We start from the raw sequence: 18,051 nt of genomic DNA on the forward strand, positions 1-18,051 counted from the left end.
TCATAGTAAAGTATGATGATTTTTTGATAATCTCCAGTTGTTCCATAGCCATCAATTAGAATCAAGTATATTTCTTGATCAGGGACAAGCCCCATGTTCAACAAAGATGTCAAAGTTCTGTTGGTTTCCATGATACTATGTAGAGTGTCTTTATCATCTCATTGCAAGTGTCAAGACTAGGCAAAAATCCACCTTCAAGCATCTTTTCACTATATCTCAAGCACTAATTTGTCCATCCATTTCTCGACAGACCAATTATCAGATGATTATATGTCTCGTCATATGGTTTCAGTCCTATTGAGCTCATCTCTTCCATCATTTGAACACCCTCTTCGATTCTTTCTTCCTGAGAATAAAATCCTATTAGACAAGTGTAAACATATGAATTCAAGTTGCATCCCCTGCTGATCATTTCGTCCTTGGATTGAAGTGCCGAGTCCAGTTTGCACAACTTGCAATAGCTAGCTACAATCAAAGAGTATGCAATATCATCAAACATCATGTTTCTTTGCAGCATTCTCTTTAAAAGAGTGATTGCTTCTTCAGCCCTATCCTCCTCAATGATCCTAAAAGCCAGTGTAGTGTTCACAATAATGCTAGGGGCACATCTACTCCCACGATTTCTATCTAAAACACTCACTAACTTTGGCAAAACCCCTTCCTTGAGCATCACATCAATCATAACTTCAGTCGTTGTTTGGTTTGGGTATATTCTTCTTACAAACATATATTCAAATATCTTCCAAGACAAATTATTCTGATCAGATCTCTGTGAAACATGAAGCATTGTGTTAAAGCTAATTAAATTAGTATCCAACCCATGATCTCCCAAGTATCTGCAAGCATCAAACGCTTCATTGACCATTCTCTTCTTCGAATACACCTGTAGCAAAAGATCAAAAACACGATGTACGGGAAAAACTGCTTCGTAAGTGCCGAGAAGCACCTCCACAATTGATGCATGTTTAGATGCAACTCTCTCTGTATACTTAGTGACTGCCGACCAAGCACGCACATCGATAAAAAGGCCGTAACAAATAAGGACATGAACAATGAAGTAATAAGATCGCAAGTCATGTTCGAAATGTTTAGTCTGGGAGCACCAGTGGAAGAAAGTTAGCGCCATTTTTGCATCAATGGGTTCCTTGAGGTAAAGTATCACTCGCTCCACCAGGAGTTCGGTGAGTTGTATTGATCTGAAACCAACGGTTAGGCTATCAAAGCTCTAACCTTTGCTTCTCACATCGTTGATTATAGTGGAAAGATTGCAAAAATTTGATTCGTTTTGCGGTTGTCAGCAATGGACTGAGTCTGCGTGGGAATCATTAGCAGGGAGGTGGAGAGCTTGACGATGAGCGAGTATGAATTCACCGCCGAAGTAGTGATTTAGATCATATTTCGAGGCAAGAGTTAGAGAGCAATGGAGACAAGCGGAGAGGTATCGAACTACCGTGGCTCGCATAGAAATGAACCTGGATGAGATGGTGAAGGGTCGAGTTTCCGGACACCATATAAAGCTCATTGTATCACCATGACCAATTCTAAGGTAGTGTTTTTTTCAAGGGATGGAAATAGAGAAACAAAAATTCAAAAGGGTAAAAATGGAATACAATTTTCTTAGACTTCTTAGTTTCATGTGAAATAATTTTTTTACAATTAACGGACCATTTTGTTTAAATTTGTGAATCGGAATAGTAGTGAGATTGATTCTGAGGTCAATAGGAATGAAAATCAAGATTACATTATCAGTGTTTGTTTCGAGTCAATATCAATAATGAGAATCAAATAAATTTTTAATTTTACCCTTAGTACTAATGAGTTCAAATTTATAATGAACAACAACAACTATTGTTGCTATTCAAAGGAAAAAAACTATTGGAGTAACCAGCACACTGTTCACGTTTCAAAAACATGAATTGAATTTCATGATTACTGTTCACGTTTTGTTTCAAAACGTGAAGTTCACGTTTTGTTTAAAAACGTGAATGACTTTCTACGGAGAGCAGGAGTTACCGACAGATTTCCTTGCATGAGCAACAGTACAAGAAGGAAGGAAGAGCCGGTGGCACATGTCACGGCACAAGAATTTGGCCGATGTAAATAGATCCGACGCAGGGTTGTTTGGCCGGCGCAGTCTCCATCAGTAGCAGCTTGGTCTTGGCACCTATTTGAGACAACAACTTTAGCCGACTTCGAAGCGGCTGGTGGCTGGCGGGAGGGCCGCTGACTGGTGTCAGACGTTGGCCGGTGGAGTTGGGTGGCGGCGGTGAAAAAGGCAAAGCTCCTTTTCATTTTTGTCGGCGGCAGAACCCACTATAGTTATTTTTGGTATTAAGAGAATATTTGATTAATGAAAATAAAGTAATCGATTGATTGAGAGATTGATATAGGAATGAGTGATTACCAAGTATAAGAATTCATTCCTTTATTTATATTATTATTTATATAATTTAAATATTAACAATGATAATTATTTATTTTCATTCCTATTTTCCACCTTTATTTTCTTACCCCAAACGTCCCTTAATATTTTTTTTACTATTTAATTATTTTCTTTATAGACAAATATATAATTTAAAATTATAAAATAGGCAATTTAATATTTCATTTACTTTTTCATCTTTACCTTTTATCTTTTACAATGAAATTTCTATTTTTTTCCTTACAACTTATCTCTTATTCAAAATATTTTTGTACGTAGGTTTTTTTTTTAAGACAGAAGGATGAAGGCAACTTCTTATGTTAGACCTGTTATTAAGGTATTCAGCAATGCTTGATCTCGCATGACAAACTACATCAATTATCTATTAGCACAGATGAAAATTTTCATTTCACCAGTGACACGGGTTGTCATTTCTCATTTCACCACTGATACGGGTTTTTATGAGCAAGTCTTTCAGGTGATGTGATAATTAAAGCCAAGAAGAGGGGGTGACGTCTAGACCCGAACGAGGATAAGGTTATGTATATATTCAGACGGGAAGGATCAATCGGACGCTAAGATACTTAGCCTTATCTAAGATATAGCGTACGATTGGCCAGATGATAGCCAATCGAATATAAATTTCTCTGTATATGCCCAGGCGAAAAGTATCGGTCGGCCCTAGAGGAGCTTAAGTATATCAAGCTTTCAATATGTAAATGGTCAAGCAAAGGACGATCGAATGAAGGCTTCCATGCATATGCTCGGACGAATATAAATTCGTCCGGGCTTAAAGGCATTTAATCTCGTTTAGTCTATGACATATGATCAGTAAAGCAAAGGCCGACTAAAGGCTTCCATGCGTATGCCTGGACAGATATAAATCCGGACGGGCCTAAAGGTGTTTGGCCTTTTTGAGCCTTCAATATATGAATGACCGCGCGAAAACCGACTGAATACAAGGTTCTATGTATGTGCCCGATCGGACTTAAAGGCGTCTAGTCTTATCAAGCCTGTATTATATGAATGGTCGGACAAAAACTGACCGAATAATGATATGCTAGGTCTAACGTATTCACTCGGTCAGGAAAGGCCAGATGAGCCTAAATAGGCTTAATCTGGTCATGATTCCTGAATACGACTAGAGAGATAAAGGTTGGCTAAATATAATGTTCTTTATATGTATATATTCAAGCAGGTAATAACCGGCCAGACTATCTACCACAGAAGGTATTCCAAATATATGACCAGTCATATTCTAAATATAAGACCGACCAGGTTATTTACCATGGAAGGTATTTTAAATATATGACCGGCCGGGTTATCTACCTGGCCGGGTTATCTGCAACAAAAGGAATCCCAAATATATGATTGACTGAGATACATGTAACAAAAGACTAGTCAGGATATGTGACCGGTCAAGATATGTTCAGTAGACAAGTGGTAGACAACATTAAGACAGCCTCACAAAGTTGTCCAGGAATATTCCCTCAAAGCCCCTTCATTGAGTAGTTACAATGACGTACTCTCGCAAGCACTTCATGAAGAACTCAACTCACAAACGACAAAGAAGGTACATCTACGCACGAAGTTCAGGTTGTACTTTTCTCATCTCCTAATAAACTCTAACAAATTGGGGACCAACTCAAGACTACGAAGGTTAAATAAGGTAGTATAAAAGGAGGAATCCTCTCCGTTGGTCAGGTACGCAAACAGACTCAACCCTAACTCTCTGCATTTAAAGCTCTGTTTTCTGCTACTGTTATTCTTCCACCTGCAAGAGAGAAACTAACTTAAGCGTCGGAGGGGAGGGATTCCCACCCCGGTCTTAGGTCACTAACGCTTTGTTGACTCGTCTAAGTATGCGCAGGATCGTCGAGGAGTTCTTCCAGATCTCTAGAGGTTCATCGTCCTTGGAGCAACCACCAACCAAAACTAGCATACCATCTTCCAACTTTCAGGCAGGATCAAATTTGACGTTGTGGGAATCTTCGCCTGAATCTAAAACTTTAAGATGGAAGAAGTTGGGAAACTTACTACTGTTACTTTAACACAAGAAGATATGGATCTACTCATCGAGGCCCGATTTCAAAGGGCGTTGCAACAACAACAAGCAAACACTGTTGGTATTCTGCCACCGCCACAACCTGCAGCATCTACAACAGTACATCACCGAGAGAGGCGGGCTCAAGAGGAGGATCCAGCTCAAGTACTTCCTGCACCTCTCTCCCCTCTCCGTTGTCCTAGGGCGTCATTTCATACACCGCTAGAACAAGTGGAGCCAGAGGATCTGCATCAGGGATCTTCTAGAGAAGGGCATGTTCATAATAGGCACAGAGGAAAGGCCCAGTGAGTGATAATTCGTTGGAGAAAACTGTCACCCTATTTTCTCAGGGAATATTAGAAGACCCGTTACCAAAACATTACCAAAATCTGAGCATCGGGAAGTGATTTGGCGTGGAAACATATCAAACCAGTAGGAGACGTCAACAAGATAGAACCCCAATGGGGAGAACCTTTTAAAGTGATACAAAAACTCACCTCAAGCTTTTATTATCTTGAAGACGCTGAAGGTCGAAGACTAGATAGACCTTGGAATGCTAATCACTTACAATCTTACAGAACTTAACAAGTAGGCCTGTAACTTATCCGTGTATTTTATCTAACTTTTTCATACAATTAATGAAAAGTGCAGGTATAATGTTTATATACTCTCCCGAGCGAGTGAATTGATTCTCCCTCAGTAGTTGATCGGCGATCTTAAGGGGTGACTGGGCAGGCTCCCTTAAGGGATGATTGGAGACATTTTAGGGCAATGCTAAATGGCCAGAATCTGTCCAGCTAGAATATACTTTTAAGATCATTATCAAGGGTATTTAAATAAAATTATCTCTCTCCATATTACTAATTAAGTACAACTTAAGATTGCTATTATAATCCATTTTCTAACTGGCCATATTTTAGTCAGCAAGATTTACTATTTTTCTATAAACCTAGTCCTAAGATTTTGAGACAAGTTTATAAAAAAATTATAAATCTACCTATGTATTAAGAGAGGAGTTATAATGAAAGATTTATAACATAAATCACATGTTATAAATTTTTCGTTGGAGATGCTCTTAAATGAGGTCGAACACTGAGATGACTCATGTCAAATCGAAATTGAAGATTTTTTTACACATTAAAATTTTATCGAATATAAATTAAAAGACCGTCTTTTAACAAAAAAATAAAAAAAATCTAATTATATATATATATAAATTATTTATGTCATTTAAATTAAAATTATTATATATAAAATTTTATTATATGAAAATAATATCTATCAACTTATCAAAATTACTTAAACTTCATTAAACTTAATTGAAATTAATTATAATCATTTTAAAACAGTTATAACTTATATTAGCTCTTAGTTAAACAACTAGCCATTATAATACTAAAAGTGAAAATATTTTCAGAATAACAATATAACAAGACGCCGTTTTAGCTCTTTTAACTTTTGCCCATTCTTATTTGGTTTGAGATACTTAAAAATTAATAAAATTATAAATCAAGCATTTAAAAAAACAAATTAATTTATACTTGCGATTTATTTTGATGGCACAATGAATTATTGTCAAAATTTTATATTGACACTTAAGATACTAGGATATATTTGATGCAAATTAGTTCAATAAAAATATGGAACCCGAATCCAATTGTACATCGCACTAACTCTTATTCCATGAAAAACATGCAAGAATACTGTAATTTCTTGAGGGCATGAAAAGTTCACAAACAGTGCATATGAAAGAGATGAAAGCGTCTACATCAAACGACATCTCCCTTAAAATGCAAATGTATATTAGTATCACAAAAGTATAGATGATGACCATATTAAAAGTATAGAACAATTGTCTTGATCGATTTTAGAATTCCATACTGACCGCTACCCAGCTATTATCACTAAAGGCTAGAGTGATTCCACCTTCAGGTAAAACCATGAGGATAAACTTGGACTCTATTGCACAGCAGCGAGAGACTGCTTCCGTGCAAGGGAAGTTCGCTGTGTGCTTGTGAACTTATGACAACGGAGCAGTCAGGACTGTAGCAATCATGTTGAGCTGCCAGATTCAGGGAGATCTTGTAGAGGTTGTTTTCCATTCTTACTAGCACTGATACGTTCTGCTTCTCCACAGGATCATGCTCATCTGGCCATGATCAAATGCTAAAAAAAAAAAAGGCAAATTGAAATAGGATTTTAATTAATATGGAAAGCGAATGATTCACCTTGCAGAATTTCTTCAATTGTAGTGACACTTGCAGGTTCTTGATTCTTGACATGGCCATGATCAGCTGCAGATCATTTAGCTAACTATAAACAAACATGATGAACACCTATGACCTGTAGCATGTATAATGGTTCGCCTTGATCCTGTGGGTCATCCGGGTTGGTATGTGGCGGAACTTGCCACAATGAGGCGGCAGGGTCAATCCTCGGGGCAGTTGGGGAATAAATTACCTATCCTCGTATTACACCATGTCCGCCACATGCCCGCTCGGATGCTGCGATTTACCTCCCCGTGATGGCCTTGGGTTGGGTACGGCGAGGGCGCTGGGGGCGAGCGTTTCGCCTTTTGCCACAATGTATAATGGTTCGCCTTGCAGGATTTCACTAATTTAAATGGCACTCCTAGGTTCTTGCTTCTGTGCATGGTCATGCTCATCCTATACACAATCAGCTTCAAAATTTTAGCAATTATAATCAGAATTGATAAAAAAAAATCCTTAACCATAGTGTTTTAATCTAGTTGGGTTTGACCTTTTTGAATTGCAATTGCTGGCTCTCATTCCTGTACGGGATCATGCACATCTAACCTATGATAAGCTGTAAATTTCAGCTATTTACAGCATTTTCTTTGCTAGAAGCATTAAAGCATCTGAACATGGCACCAACTCCTTTTCAATCATCTTATCATAGAAAATAAGTGCTCTCTGTATACCACCTCTGTTACAGTATGCTGTGATCAATGAATTATACATGCAGCTAGTAGGGGTCAAACCTTTCCTCCCCAAAATGCCAATAAATTTCTCAGCTTCACTCATTTTTCAACATTTGTAGAGGTTTTGAACCAAGGACTTATAGACCCTCATACTGAGCTCAAGACCCATATACACCATCTCATACTAAAGTGTAATGATTTTCTGACAATCTCCAGTAGTTCCATAGCCATAAATTAGAATCAAATATATTTCTTGATCAGGGACAAGCCCCATGTTTAATAAAGATGTCAGAGTTCTGTTGGCTTCCTCAATATTTCCTGCTATGCAGAGTGTCTTTATCATCTCATTGCAAGTGCCAAGACTAGGCAAAAATCTACCTTCAAGCATCTTTTCACTATATCTCAAGCACTGATTTGTCCACCCATTTCTCGACAGACCAACTATCAGATGATTATATGTCTCGTCATATGGTTTCAGTCCTATTGACACCATCTCTTCCATCATTTGAACTGCCTCTTCGATTCTTTCTTCCTCGGAATAAAATCCTATTAGACAAGTGTAAACATAAGAATTCAAGCTGCATCCCCTGTTGATCATTTCGTCCTTGGATTGAAGTGCCGAGTTCAGTTTGCACAACTTGCAATAGCTAGCTACAATCAAAGAGTATGCAATATCATCAAACATCATGTTTCTTTGTAGCATTCTCTTCAAAAGAGTGATTGCTTCTTCAGGCCTATCCTCCTCAATGATCCTAAAAGCCAGTGTAGTGTTCACAATAATGCCAGGGGTACATCTACTCCCACGATTTCTATCTAAAACACTCACAAACTTTGGCAAAACCCCTTCCTTGAGCATCACATCTATCATAACTTCAGTCGTTGTTTGGTTTGGGTATATTCTTCTTGCAAACATATATTCAAAGATCTTCCAAGCCAAATTATTCTGATCAGATCTCTGTGAAACATGAAGCATTGTGTTAAAGCTAATTATATTAGCGTCCAACCCATGATCTCCCATGTATCTGCAAGCATCAAACGCTTCATTAGTCATTCTCTTATTCGAATACACCTGTAGCAAAAGATCAAAAACACGATGTCCGGGAAAAACTGCTTCGTAAGTGCTGAGAAGCACCTCCACAATCGATGCATGTTGAGATGCAACTCTCTCTGTATACTTGCTGACTGCTGACTCCAGCAAAGCACGCGCATCGATAAGAAGGCCAGAACGAACAAGGACATGAACAATGAAGCAATAAGATCGTAGACCGTGTTCGAAATGTTATGTCTAGGAGCACCAGTGGAAGAAAGTTAGCACCTTTTTTGCGTCAATGGGTTCCTTGAGGTAAAGTATCACTTGCTCCACCAAGGGTTCAGTGAGTTGTACTGATCCGAAACCAGCAGTTAGGTTGTCTAAGCTCCAACCTTTGTTGCTCACATCGTTGATTATAGAGGAAAGATTGCGAAAATTTGGTTCTTTTTGCGGTTGTCGACAATGGCCTGAGTTTGCTTGGGAATTATTAGCAGGGAGGTGGAGAGATTGGCGACGAACAAGTGTCAATTCACTGTCGAAGTAGCTGCTTGGGTCATATTTTGATACGAACATCAATTTTGCCCTATTGATCCAAAAAATATTAAACTTGGAATGAAAAAAAAATGTTAAGCAATTCAATTTGAATTCACAACCGAAAAAAAGAAACAGTTTAAAAGTAGAATCAGTGTGCAGATTCAATGTAACAAAGAACAAAGAGTAAAGAGTCTGAAGTCATTGCTTTGCAAACTTTAGGAATTAGTAGCAATATGCAATCCAGAGACAAAATTTACTGAAATATTCTAACAAGAAACTTATAGAGTTTTAGGATAAGCTAACCTTCTATTCTTCAACCTCTCAAGGTTATCCCTCAGCTTCATGTCCAAGGCATTTGAAACAACCTGAGAATACCTGCAATCTTTGTAATCTTTCTTCCTGTTCAAGAACCAATCAGGAATCTTGAACTGGCGTGGGCTTGCAACAACTGTCATCATATTCTGAAGTCCAGCAGCAGAAAGCTCGCCAGTCCTACAGAAAAGTAAAACTTACTAGCGCAATTAAATAAATTAAGAAGATTACTCTGCAGCAGGTTAATCAAAGAATATTTAGAAAGAAAAAAAATCTTTTGATCCTTTCACTATAACAAAAAGATGAACTTGCAAAGATATTTAAAGGAACACTAGGATCAACAACTTCCAAGGATAGCAATCCATAGGAGAAAAAGAACAACCTTTTGTTAATGTCGACGTCGGCCTTCTTGCAAACGATATTGGTGAAGCGGCGGTCAATACCTTTGATAGAGGTAAAGGCGAACATGCTCTTCTGCTTCCCATCAACGTTCGTGTTCAGAACACGAAAATATGCTGGAAATCCTCGTTAGCGATCAGCGACTACCGAAAACAAAAAAAAAACAAAAAATCAACTAATTACTCGGAAGAAGGAAAAGGCAATTCAAGATCGAAACAACCAGGAGATCCATATTGGCGACGTCGGCCTTCTTGCAAACAATATTGGCGAAGCGACGACCGCCAATATCTTTGATAGAGGTAAGGGCGAACATGCGATCTTCTGCTTCCCATCAACGTTCGTTCGTCCTCAGAACACAAAGAATATACTGGAAATGCCCGATGGCGACCAGCAACATCAACAATAAAAATTAAAAATCCACTAATTACTCGAAAGTAAGAAAAGGTTGTTCAAGATCGAAACAACCGGTAGATGCATCGTATAACTCACCATTGTCTCAACTAGGGTTCTACGCTCCTCTTCTCGCTCTGAGCGACGACAAAGCAAAGAGCGAAAAACTAGGAACCAACGATCTATTCATTAGGGTAAGAAGAGTTTAATTTCTTAATCTTGTTTTTCATTGACTAAGAGTTGGTTTAACAAGTATGTCCCACGCTTTCCCATTTACATTCCGACCGGTGCCTCGTCAGCCTTACACAATTCTTATTTGATTTAAGTTAATTAGAAAACAAAATTCGAATTTTAGTTTCCTAAAAATCAAGCAAAATTTAAAAAAACAAATTTATTTATGCTAAAAAATTTATTTTGAAGGCACAATGAATTCATTCACAACATAGTAAAAAAGAAACTCGAGATTAGGATAATTGATGCAAATTAGTTCAATATTGAATCTAATTGATACCTCCACTAACCTATTCCATGAAAAACATGCATGAATACTCCATTAACCTATTCCACGAAAAACATGAATGAATACCTTAATTTCTTAAGGGCATGTAAATATCATAAATTCTAAAAACAAAAAAAAAAACAAGTAAAACCATCCCTGACTGTCTCTAGACCACACTGTTAGGAAAGAATAAATCAAAAAATCAAAACAAAATCATCATGTCAAAGAGTATTTATGCTGGCTTCACCCGTACTAAACGATTCAATTTTGCAAATCTACCAGTGGTGACATATGATGACAAGCTCTGCTATACTCAGAACTTTGAAGGCAAGAAAATTTCATAAAATGTGACAACAAAAAAAAAACGACAAATACACTTGTCCACAGCGCCCCCGCCAACCCGTCCCAGGGTTCATAGCATAAAATAGTTCATATGAAAGGGTTCATAGCATATGCATTAAAAGGCAACTCCAAAATGCAAACGCATAGTAGTATTCGTGGGCACAAAAGCATAGATGATAATATTAAAAGAAAAAGGAAAACAATACTCATCAAAATCAATTCAAGCCACAAACCATGTGTAATAAGATGTCTTTCTACGAACCAAGGAATCTGTCTCTGCACATACTGATATGGAAAGAAAGAGCATACGTAGCAATGACCCAGGAAGCTGTCTGTGCACTATCGCATTGTTATAACATGACAAGGTCTGCGGCCTAAAGAACAATTGCCTTGATGGATTTTAGAAGTCCAAACTGACGGCAACCCAGCTATCATCGCTGAAGGGTAGAGTGATTCCACCTTCAGGCAAAACCACGTCAGCTTTGCGAGGATAAACTTGGACCCTATTGCACAGCATTGAGCGACTGCTTCCCGGCATGGGAAGTTCACTGTGAGCGCTTGTGAAGTTATGACGAGTGGAGCAGTCAGGACTGTAGGATGATGCTGAGCTGCCAGATTCAGGGAGATCTTGAAGGGGTTATTTTCCATTCTTACTAGCACTGGTATGCCCTTGCTTCTCCATAGGATCATGCTCATCTACCCATGATCAGATGCAAAAAAAAAAATAAAGGCAAATTGAAATTGGAATTTGATTAATATTGCAAGTGCAATGATTCACCTTGCAGAATTTCTTTAATTGTAATGGCACTTGCACATTCTTGATTCTTGACATGGCCAGGATCAGTTGCAAATCAATTAGCTAACTATAAACAAACATGATGAACAACTAGAGAATGTAAAATGGTCCACCTTGCAGGATTTCGCTAATTTTAATTTCACTTCCAGGTTCTTGCTTCTGTACATGGTCATGGTCATGTTCATCTTCTGCACCATCAACTTCAAAATTTTAGCAATTATAATCAGACATGATAAAAATCCATACCATACCGTTTAAGACTTCATTATGTATGCCAAAAGCAAAATTGTTATAGCTACTCATGAGTTGGATGAAAGATGGAGTATATGAATGAGGCTCAATTTATAAGCATTATATGTGGTTTTTATACATTATATAGTGCTCAGACCATGCATAGACAAGTATACTTAAGTTGAAGAATAAGCTAAACAAGAAAATCATCTACACACCAATACAACCTGTCTTTGAAGAGTTTGTGTTGATTATTGGCACTAATGTTGAAGCAGCAGGTTCAGATTCCATATGCTCTTCCAATATTGAAGATAAATGGGAAGAAAATCTGCTTGACCACCTGAAAGGTATTAAATAAAACTGATTTTTTTAATTCCATATAGAATAGCTAGATAAAGAATCAAAATAACTTCAAAATCACTTGAGCTGATTGTCTAAACAATATATACAATTCTCCATGAGTTAAACAAATTTCTAAAGTAAATTATAAAACAAAAAAAATTATTAAATAATCTCACACAACCCTTACCATCATATTTTGACAGGGGGTAATACTATTAAAGTTTCTAACAAGACAGGAAAAAAGTAGTTTTAGGATAGTATGGGTGGGGATGACTACCATCCATACTACCCCTACTGAGAAACCATAAAATGACATATTTGAGGGGGAAAACCGTAACTTACTTTGGTAAAGATAAGAATATGCGATCTTTGCAGCATTCGTTTCTGCCTGTCTCTTGGTTTTCGCTGCATCTCCCTGAAATAATTTGCCTTTGATTTCAACAGTGACAGAGAAAGTAGGAACATGACTTTCACCATATCTCGTTGTGTTATACTCTGGCATAGGCAACCCTTCTTTTTGTACTAATTCCTGCAATAGATTCTTGTACATAATGCCATCATCCTGCAAAAGAAAAAAAAAACAAATTAATGAATCAGAGCCAATTGTTAATTGTAAAAAAAATAATGCTTAAAAAGCTGAACCCTTGCACCTGCTGATCACCAAACAATGACATCAAAGCAACTTTTGCAGCAGAATGTTCAGCTTCCTTAACAGTATAACAATATGATGTGCTCTCAAAAGTTTGCTCATCAACTTTAACAGTAGCTTTGAATTGAAGAGCATGACAAACATAGGTATATGTTGGTAGACATTTAGCTTGCTTCTGAAGATATATCTGAAGTTGGTTCTTGTATGAAACTTGATTGCCTTTCAACAAATTCAACAAAATGTCATTATTATAGCAGCTTGTGGAAATACATGATAGAGTTACAAACAGAACTAACTTTAGAATATACTAATTCTCAAACCATATTTATTTGAAATTTAGGATTCTTTAAAGCACCTGAATTTCACATCTGTACACTGGGAAAAAATATTTTCCACTGAAGTAACAATATTAATTTCAATAAATAGTTAATTAATCATCTTCCATGATCCTATTTGGCATTAAGAAATATTTTGCTAATTATATATATATCTTAAAAGAGTCCATAATATTTGGAACAACCACTGCTAGGTGGCAATGATGATATATTGCAAGAAGATGTAAAGTTAAGCCATATATAAGAAACTTGATGGAAAACTTTTGAGCAAACTTCCATCAGCTCTGAAAATTTCCAGCTCATAACAGTAAGATAAATCTCTTGCATGAGGAGGGCATAAATACCCCAACAAAAATACAAACTAAAAAAACACATTTTGTAAAATTTGTTTTATCCAATAAACAAAAGCAAAAAAATTAAAATAGAAATAACATGCCCAAAGTAGTCCAAGGCTAAGTTCTATTTGTGATTGTCCAGTCCAATTTCAAGAACGAAAACATGCCTGATGCAACAAGAATATCGTAACACAGAAAAGCTCAGACTTTAGACTCACCTTAGAGGGAAAATATTATTAAACTAAAAGATTAACAAATTCATGGGATCCAAATCCCATTTATAGACTTGGAATAAGATCAAATCGTCAAAGAAAAAGTCTGCTTTACCTCTAATATTTAAAAAGAACTTTTAAAGGCTTTATTTTTTTTTTTTGAAAAAAACTAAAATGAACTTTTACCGCTCTTGAATATCAAAGAACATATAAAAATTTTTAATTCAACAATATCAAATTGAAAATAAAAATCTAAATTGATCTCCAAATTGAGTCCATGATTATATACTTCTCACCCAACTATTAAAAAAAAGTCATATATCATAACTGGAATTGCTTGAAGGTATAAAAACTTTTCACATAGTTCTCAATGATAACTTGAAAGAATTTGAATAAAATAGCAGATCCTATAGTGTCAAAGAAAAGAGGTACCTAAGACACAAAAACTAATGATTTCATTGATCCAAACCAAGGTGAAGGGAAAAAATGAGATGGTAACACATTCAAACATATAGCATCTTCTTCCCAAGTAAATTAGCATTCAAAATATTCCACCGAAAATAAAATTATCTAACTAGTTTAAAAACTATTTATCATAGAAATTTTGTCATCTAAGTCTTATGGTACAACTATATGGAATAGTTTCCTATGGAGACTTTCAAATGTGTAAATTTATAGGACAAATTGTCAATATTATACTAGCATAAGTAAATTATTAGAATATCACATGTAAATCATTGCATGACCATATACTTAGCATGCTTAGTATGAACAGGTCTTACAAGTGCAGAGAACATTTTGAAGTCGGAATGTACAAGGAACAAACAGGCACACATCACAAAATTTCTCATCTCCATCTAGCAAGTAGGAATTTTATTTGTATGAAAATAAAGTTGCTCTTATTTACTTTGGTATATCAATTATCAAAATTTATCTGAAAAAGGATATAAATTGATAATAACATGGGCTACTAAAATTGTTTCCAAAAGCAGCATGTGCTATGCAAGGCTTTGCAGTATGCATATGTGATATGCACCATCATTATTTGATCAAAATAAAAGCAAAATTAATCTACCAATTATGTAGATATATAGCAATATGTGACCACATGTAGATCACATCTTAGATTGGATCAAGTAAATTCTTATCAAGCATAATCATCTTACAAGTTACAAGCAATGGAATATGTTGGACAGGAAAAAAATAAATGATAAATGGTTGACTTTATGTAGAATCCCTGCAAATTTGAGTGAACAACAAAAAATCAAAAGAAACCTTGAGTACAAAAGGCCAAACAAGATCCATAATCCATTGGCTACAAAAAAGCGGAAGAAAGTGCAAATAACTAGTTGATTGATAATTTTAAGAAAATGTAACACCAAAAGGGGCAGATTATTCTATTGAGAAAACAACAAATAATGTTTTTTAAGCATAGAGGAATTAAAATCTTATTTTTCTGGTATTATTCATTAAGTTCTTGTATCTATTGTGTGATTGTTTAGATTAATTAAGTTCTTAAACATTGTTTAAATTATAAAAACTCCAAAAAAAATTGTCCATACAATTTTCAGCAACGCCCTATTCTGTATCGAGGTTATGATTATGTTGTGCTTGCGAACAACCTACACACTATGTGTTGACCCTACTGCACACATCCAGATGTCTTTTCAAAATCTTGGCTATACAGTAAATTTATATCATGTCTCACTTAACAAGATCAATAAAAAAAAAAATTTAGAGGATGTTTTGATATTATAAAGTTTATTTATTTTTTTTCGAATTGCATTAGAAAAATCTGCTGGGGCAACTAGAGCAACAATCCAAAGCTAGTAATCCACCATAAAAAGAGATATATGCATATGAAGATAAGCAGAGTACTAAATGGTGATTTGAAAAACTTGAATTAAGCAAATTATCGATAAAATGAAAGCAAACATGATGCCTGAAAGTTATAGCTAATTTACATACTCAGTCAATTTTAAGCCACTAAACTAGAAGATGCCTCTCTATGCTATGCTAGCTATACACAACGGAAACCTACACAAAACAAGAAAAAACAAGAGAAAAAAATGTTAGCAAAACTTAAAAAATGGAAAAACTTCGATTTCAAATACAAAGATCAAATAGAAGAAATTTGATTTAAAATTCCGCCTCAAGCAATGCGCATATTCCATAGAACCATTAATCAACCGAGCTTCCCCGTCGAAAAAGCACTCCCAGACGCAAAATACAAGATTCAAGAATAGAAAAGCTCACCAAGATCTATAGGAAGGGCCGGTGCAGGGGTTGGAGGCGGTGGTAAGTCCACGGGCGGCGACTGCGGGACCACGTCAGAGAGCTGCTCGAAAGCGATCAGCGCGGCCTTGTTCTGAGCTTCCTTGGATGTCCGGGAGAGATCGGGGGAGTGGAACGAGGAGCCGTTGACGGTGACGGTAGCGCTAAAGCGGAAATTGTGGGCAGGGCCGTCATGTGAGGTGGCGTACTCCGGAAGCGACCATTGCTGGCGCTGGCAGAGCTCCTGGAGCCGGCTCTTGTGCATATCCGGGACGATTCCCGATTGCGATCGGCGACGAGGAAAGGAAAATGGGTGGTGGAAGTGAATCGAAAGTAAAAGTAGCGGTGGAATGGAAAGGGTAAAGGGAGGGTTTTGGTGGAGTGCAACCGGCAGTGTAGGCCGCGCGACCCGAGGAGACTGATGGGACGGTTACATTTACTAAATAAACCCGATAATAAAATAAAATTGGGCAGAGAGTCTTCACGAGTTCATATTATTTTCGTGTTTAGAGAATAAAAAACTTCGACGTACCAAGTTGTCAATTCCATTTTCGTCTCGTGAATAGATGTCATGTCGTACAGAAGTTTATACACTAGTTTATTAATATTCTCATATTTAAATATGTATATATATATATATAATAAAAATTAAGACTGAGATATATTTTATCATAATATTTTTAATGATAAAAGCTCTAAATAAATTTTGTTGGGATCCTATTATATGACATTAATAATATGAAAGTTCATTAAAAATATTTTCAATGATTAAAACTCTAAATGAATTTTTTTTATGATCCAATTCATAGCATGAGCATGTCTTCATGAATATTATATCAAATTCAAGATAAAAGAATATATTTATATTTTCACTACTACTTTTAAATTAAAACCTCAAACCTCATCTCTACAATGGTTGAACATTTTTTATTCAGCTTTTTAGATTTTACAAACCTCTTATAAATCTTACATTGAAGTTGTCTTCAGAATCATACTAATTTTTTTTAATAAAAAAATGTCTCATCTATTTGTCTATATAAAATGATAAAATTATGTAACTAGTCTCTAGTTGTTGCATAAATAGAGGAAACAACATTTCTCAACCTCTAATGTGAAAGAAGATAAAGAGAATAGTATTGGAAGGGTGGAAGAAGATGTGGAGGAGGACGATAAAGAAGTGTGAAGTGAAAGAGGAGAAAAGAGAAAAGGAGGATCCTGAGTTTCTTTGGGTGGGTAAAGGAATTTGTTCTGGGAAGGACATAACAAACTCAGCACTTTGAATGGAAGGGTCTTCCTGTGGATGAATAGTGGGGAAGCGATAATAAGATATAAGGAAGATAGGGTAAGTTCAGGAGAAGTGATTTGAATATCTCCTATGGGCATATCTTCAGGAACAGAAATAACTCATTTCTTGAGGAGGGGCGCTAAGGTTAACCGCCACCTAGGGTGTTTTCTTGTAGGAGTAGTTTCCGGTGTCTGCTCTTGTAGCTCTAAAGGGGTGTCCTCTGGCAGGGGGGGTAAATTTGTGGTCGTCTCCTCGGAAATAGTGTGAGAGCTAGAAGCGATCACAGGTTGGATAGAGGGTTCAGACAAAGGAGTATTAGAAGGTTGAACTGGCTCGGCATTAAGCTCTGCATTGAGCTCTCATTTCTTGGCCAGTAATACCTCCTCTTCTACGTTAATTTCCTTGTCAACCAGAGCTCTGAATACAGCATCCACTACAATAAATAAAAGAGTATTTTAGTTAGTAAAAGAGTAATAGTTAAGATGTCAAAACTTACCAAAGGAACATTGTAATCTCTTTTGAACAGAGCTCAGGCCAAAAAGATACAGAAGATCACTACGTATCCATTCATGAATAAAAAAGTCGTAACTAAGCAATCTATTGTAATAATAAAAAAAAGACTGGTTGTTGATTAAGTTCTTTTACATCATGAAGAGGGGAGAAAGAAGATTACCATGGG

At 36.4% G+C, this 18,051-nt stretch overlaps 2 protein-coding genes across 6 annotated transcripts; both read right to left on the minus strand.

The window, feature by feature from the left end:
* Window positions 1-223: 223 nt before the first annotated feature.
* On the minus strand, window positions 224-1,126 carry LOC122050663 (pentatricopeptide repeat-containing protein At1g66345, mitochondrial-like). Its single transcript, XM_042611554.1, has one exon. It carries the CDS (start codon window positions 1,124-1,126, stop codon window positions 224-226), a length of 903 nt encoding a protein of 300 aa, XP_042467488.1.
* Window positions 1,127-11,069: 9,943 nt separating this feature from the next.
* Window positions 11,070-16,462, minus strand: LOC122052447 (double-stranded RNA-binding protein 1-like). Of its 5 annotated transcripts, none has more exons than XR_006132009.1 (7): window positions 16,070-16,461; window positions 12,933-13,150; window positions 12,625-12,844; window positions 12,168-12,280; window positions 11,823-11,897; window positions 11,692-11,737; window positions 11,070-11,609 (listed from the first exon to the last, which is right to left on the minus strand). XR_006132009.1 is itself a non-coding variant. In XM_042613968.1 (4 exons), the coding sequence occupies exons 1-4, from the start codon at window positions 16,350-16,352 to the stop codon at window positions 12,201-12,203; spliced, it is 801 nt and encodes a 266-aa protein (XP_042469902.1). In that variant the 5' UTR covers window positions 16,353-16,462; the 3' UTR covers window positions 11,939-12,200. The 5 variants fall into 5 exon arrangements, 1 of the variants encoding a protein (XP_042469902.1); XR_006132011.1 differs by having other exon boundaries at window positions 12,159-12,280; XR_006132010.1 differs by having other exon boundaries at window positions 11,692-11,897.
* Window positions 16,463-18,051: the final 1,589 nt, after the last annotated feature.

This window comes from Zingiber officinale, chromosome 3A (genome assembly GCF_018446385.1).
Source record: "Zingiber officinale cultivar Zhangliang chromosome 3A, Zo_v1.1, whole genome shotgun sequence".
Taxonomy (NCBI): Eukaryota; Viridiplantae; Streptophyta; class Magnoliopsida; order Zingiberales; family Zingiberaceae; genus Zingiber; species Zingiber officinale.

Excerpts from the sequence above, each read along its gene's own strand:
- LOC122050663 (XM_042611554.1), bottom strand. The coding sequence starts at position 1,126 with ATGGCGCTAACTTTCTTCCACTGGTGCTCCCAGACTAAACATTTCGAA.
- LOC122052447 (XM_042613968.1), bottom strand. The coding sequence starts at position 16,352 with ATGCACAAGAGCCGGCTCCAGGAGCTCTGCCAGCGCCAGCAATGGTCG. Across the intron at positions 13,151-16,069 it reads GGCCCTTCCTATAGATCTTG|GCAATCAAGTTTCATACAAG; the intron begins GTGAGCTTTTCT and ends ATTTGTTGAAAG. Across the intron at positions 12,281-12,624 it reads ATATTCTTATCTTTACCAAA|GTGGTCAAGCAGATTTTCTT; the intron begins GTAAGTTACGGT and ends AATACCTTTCAG.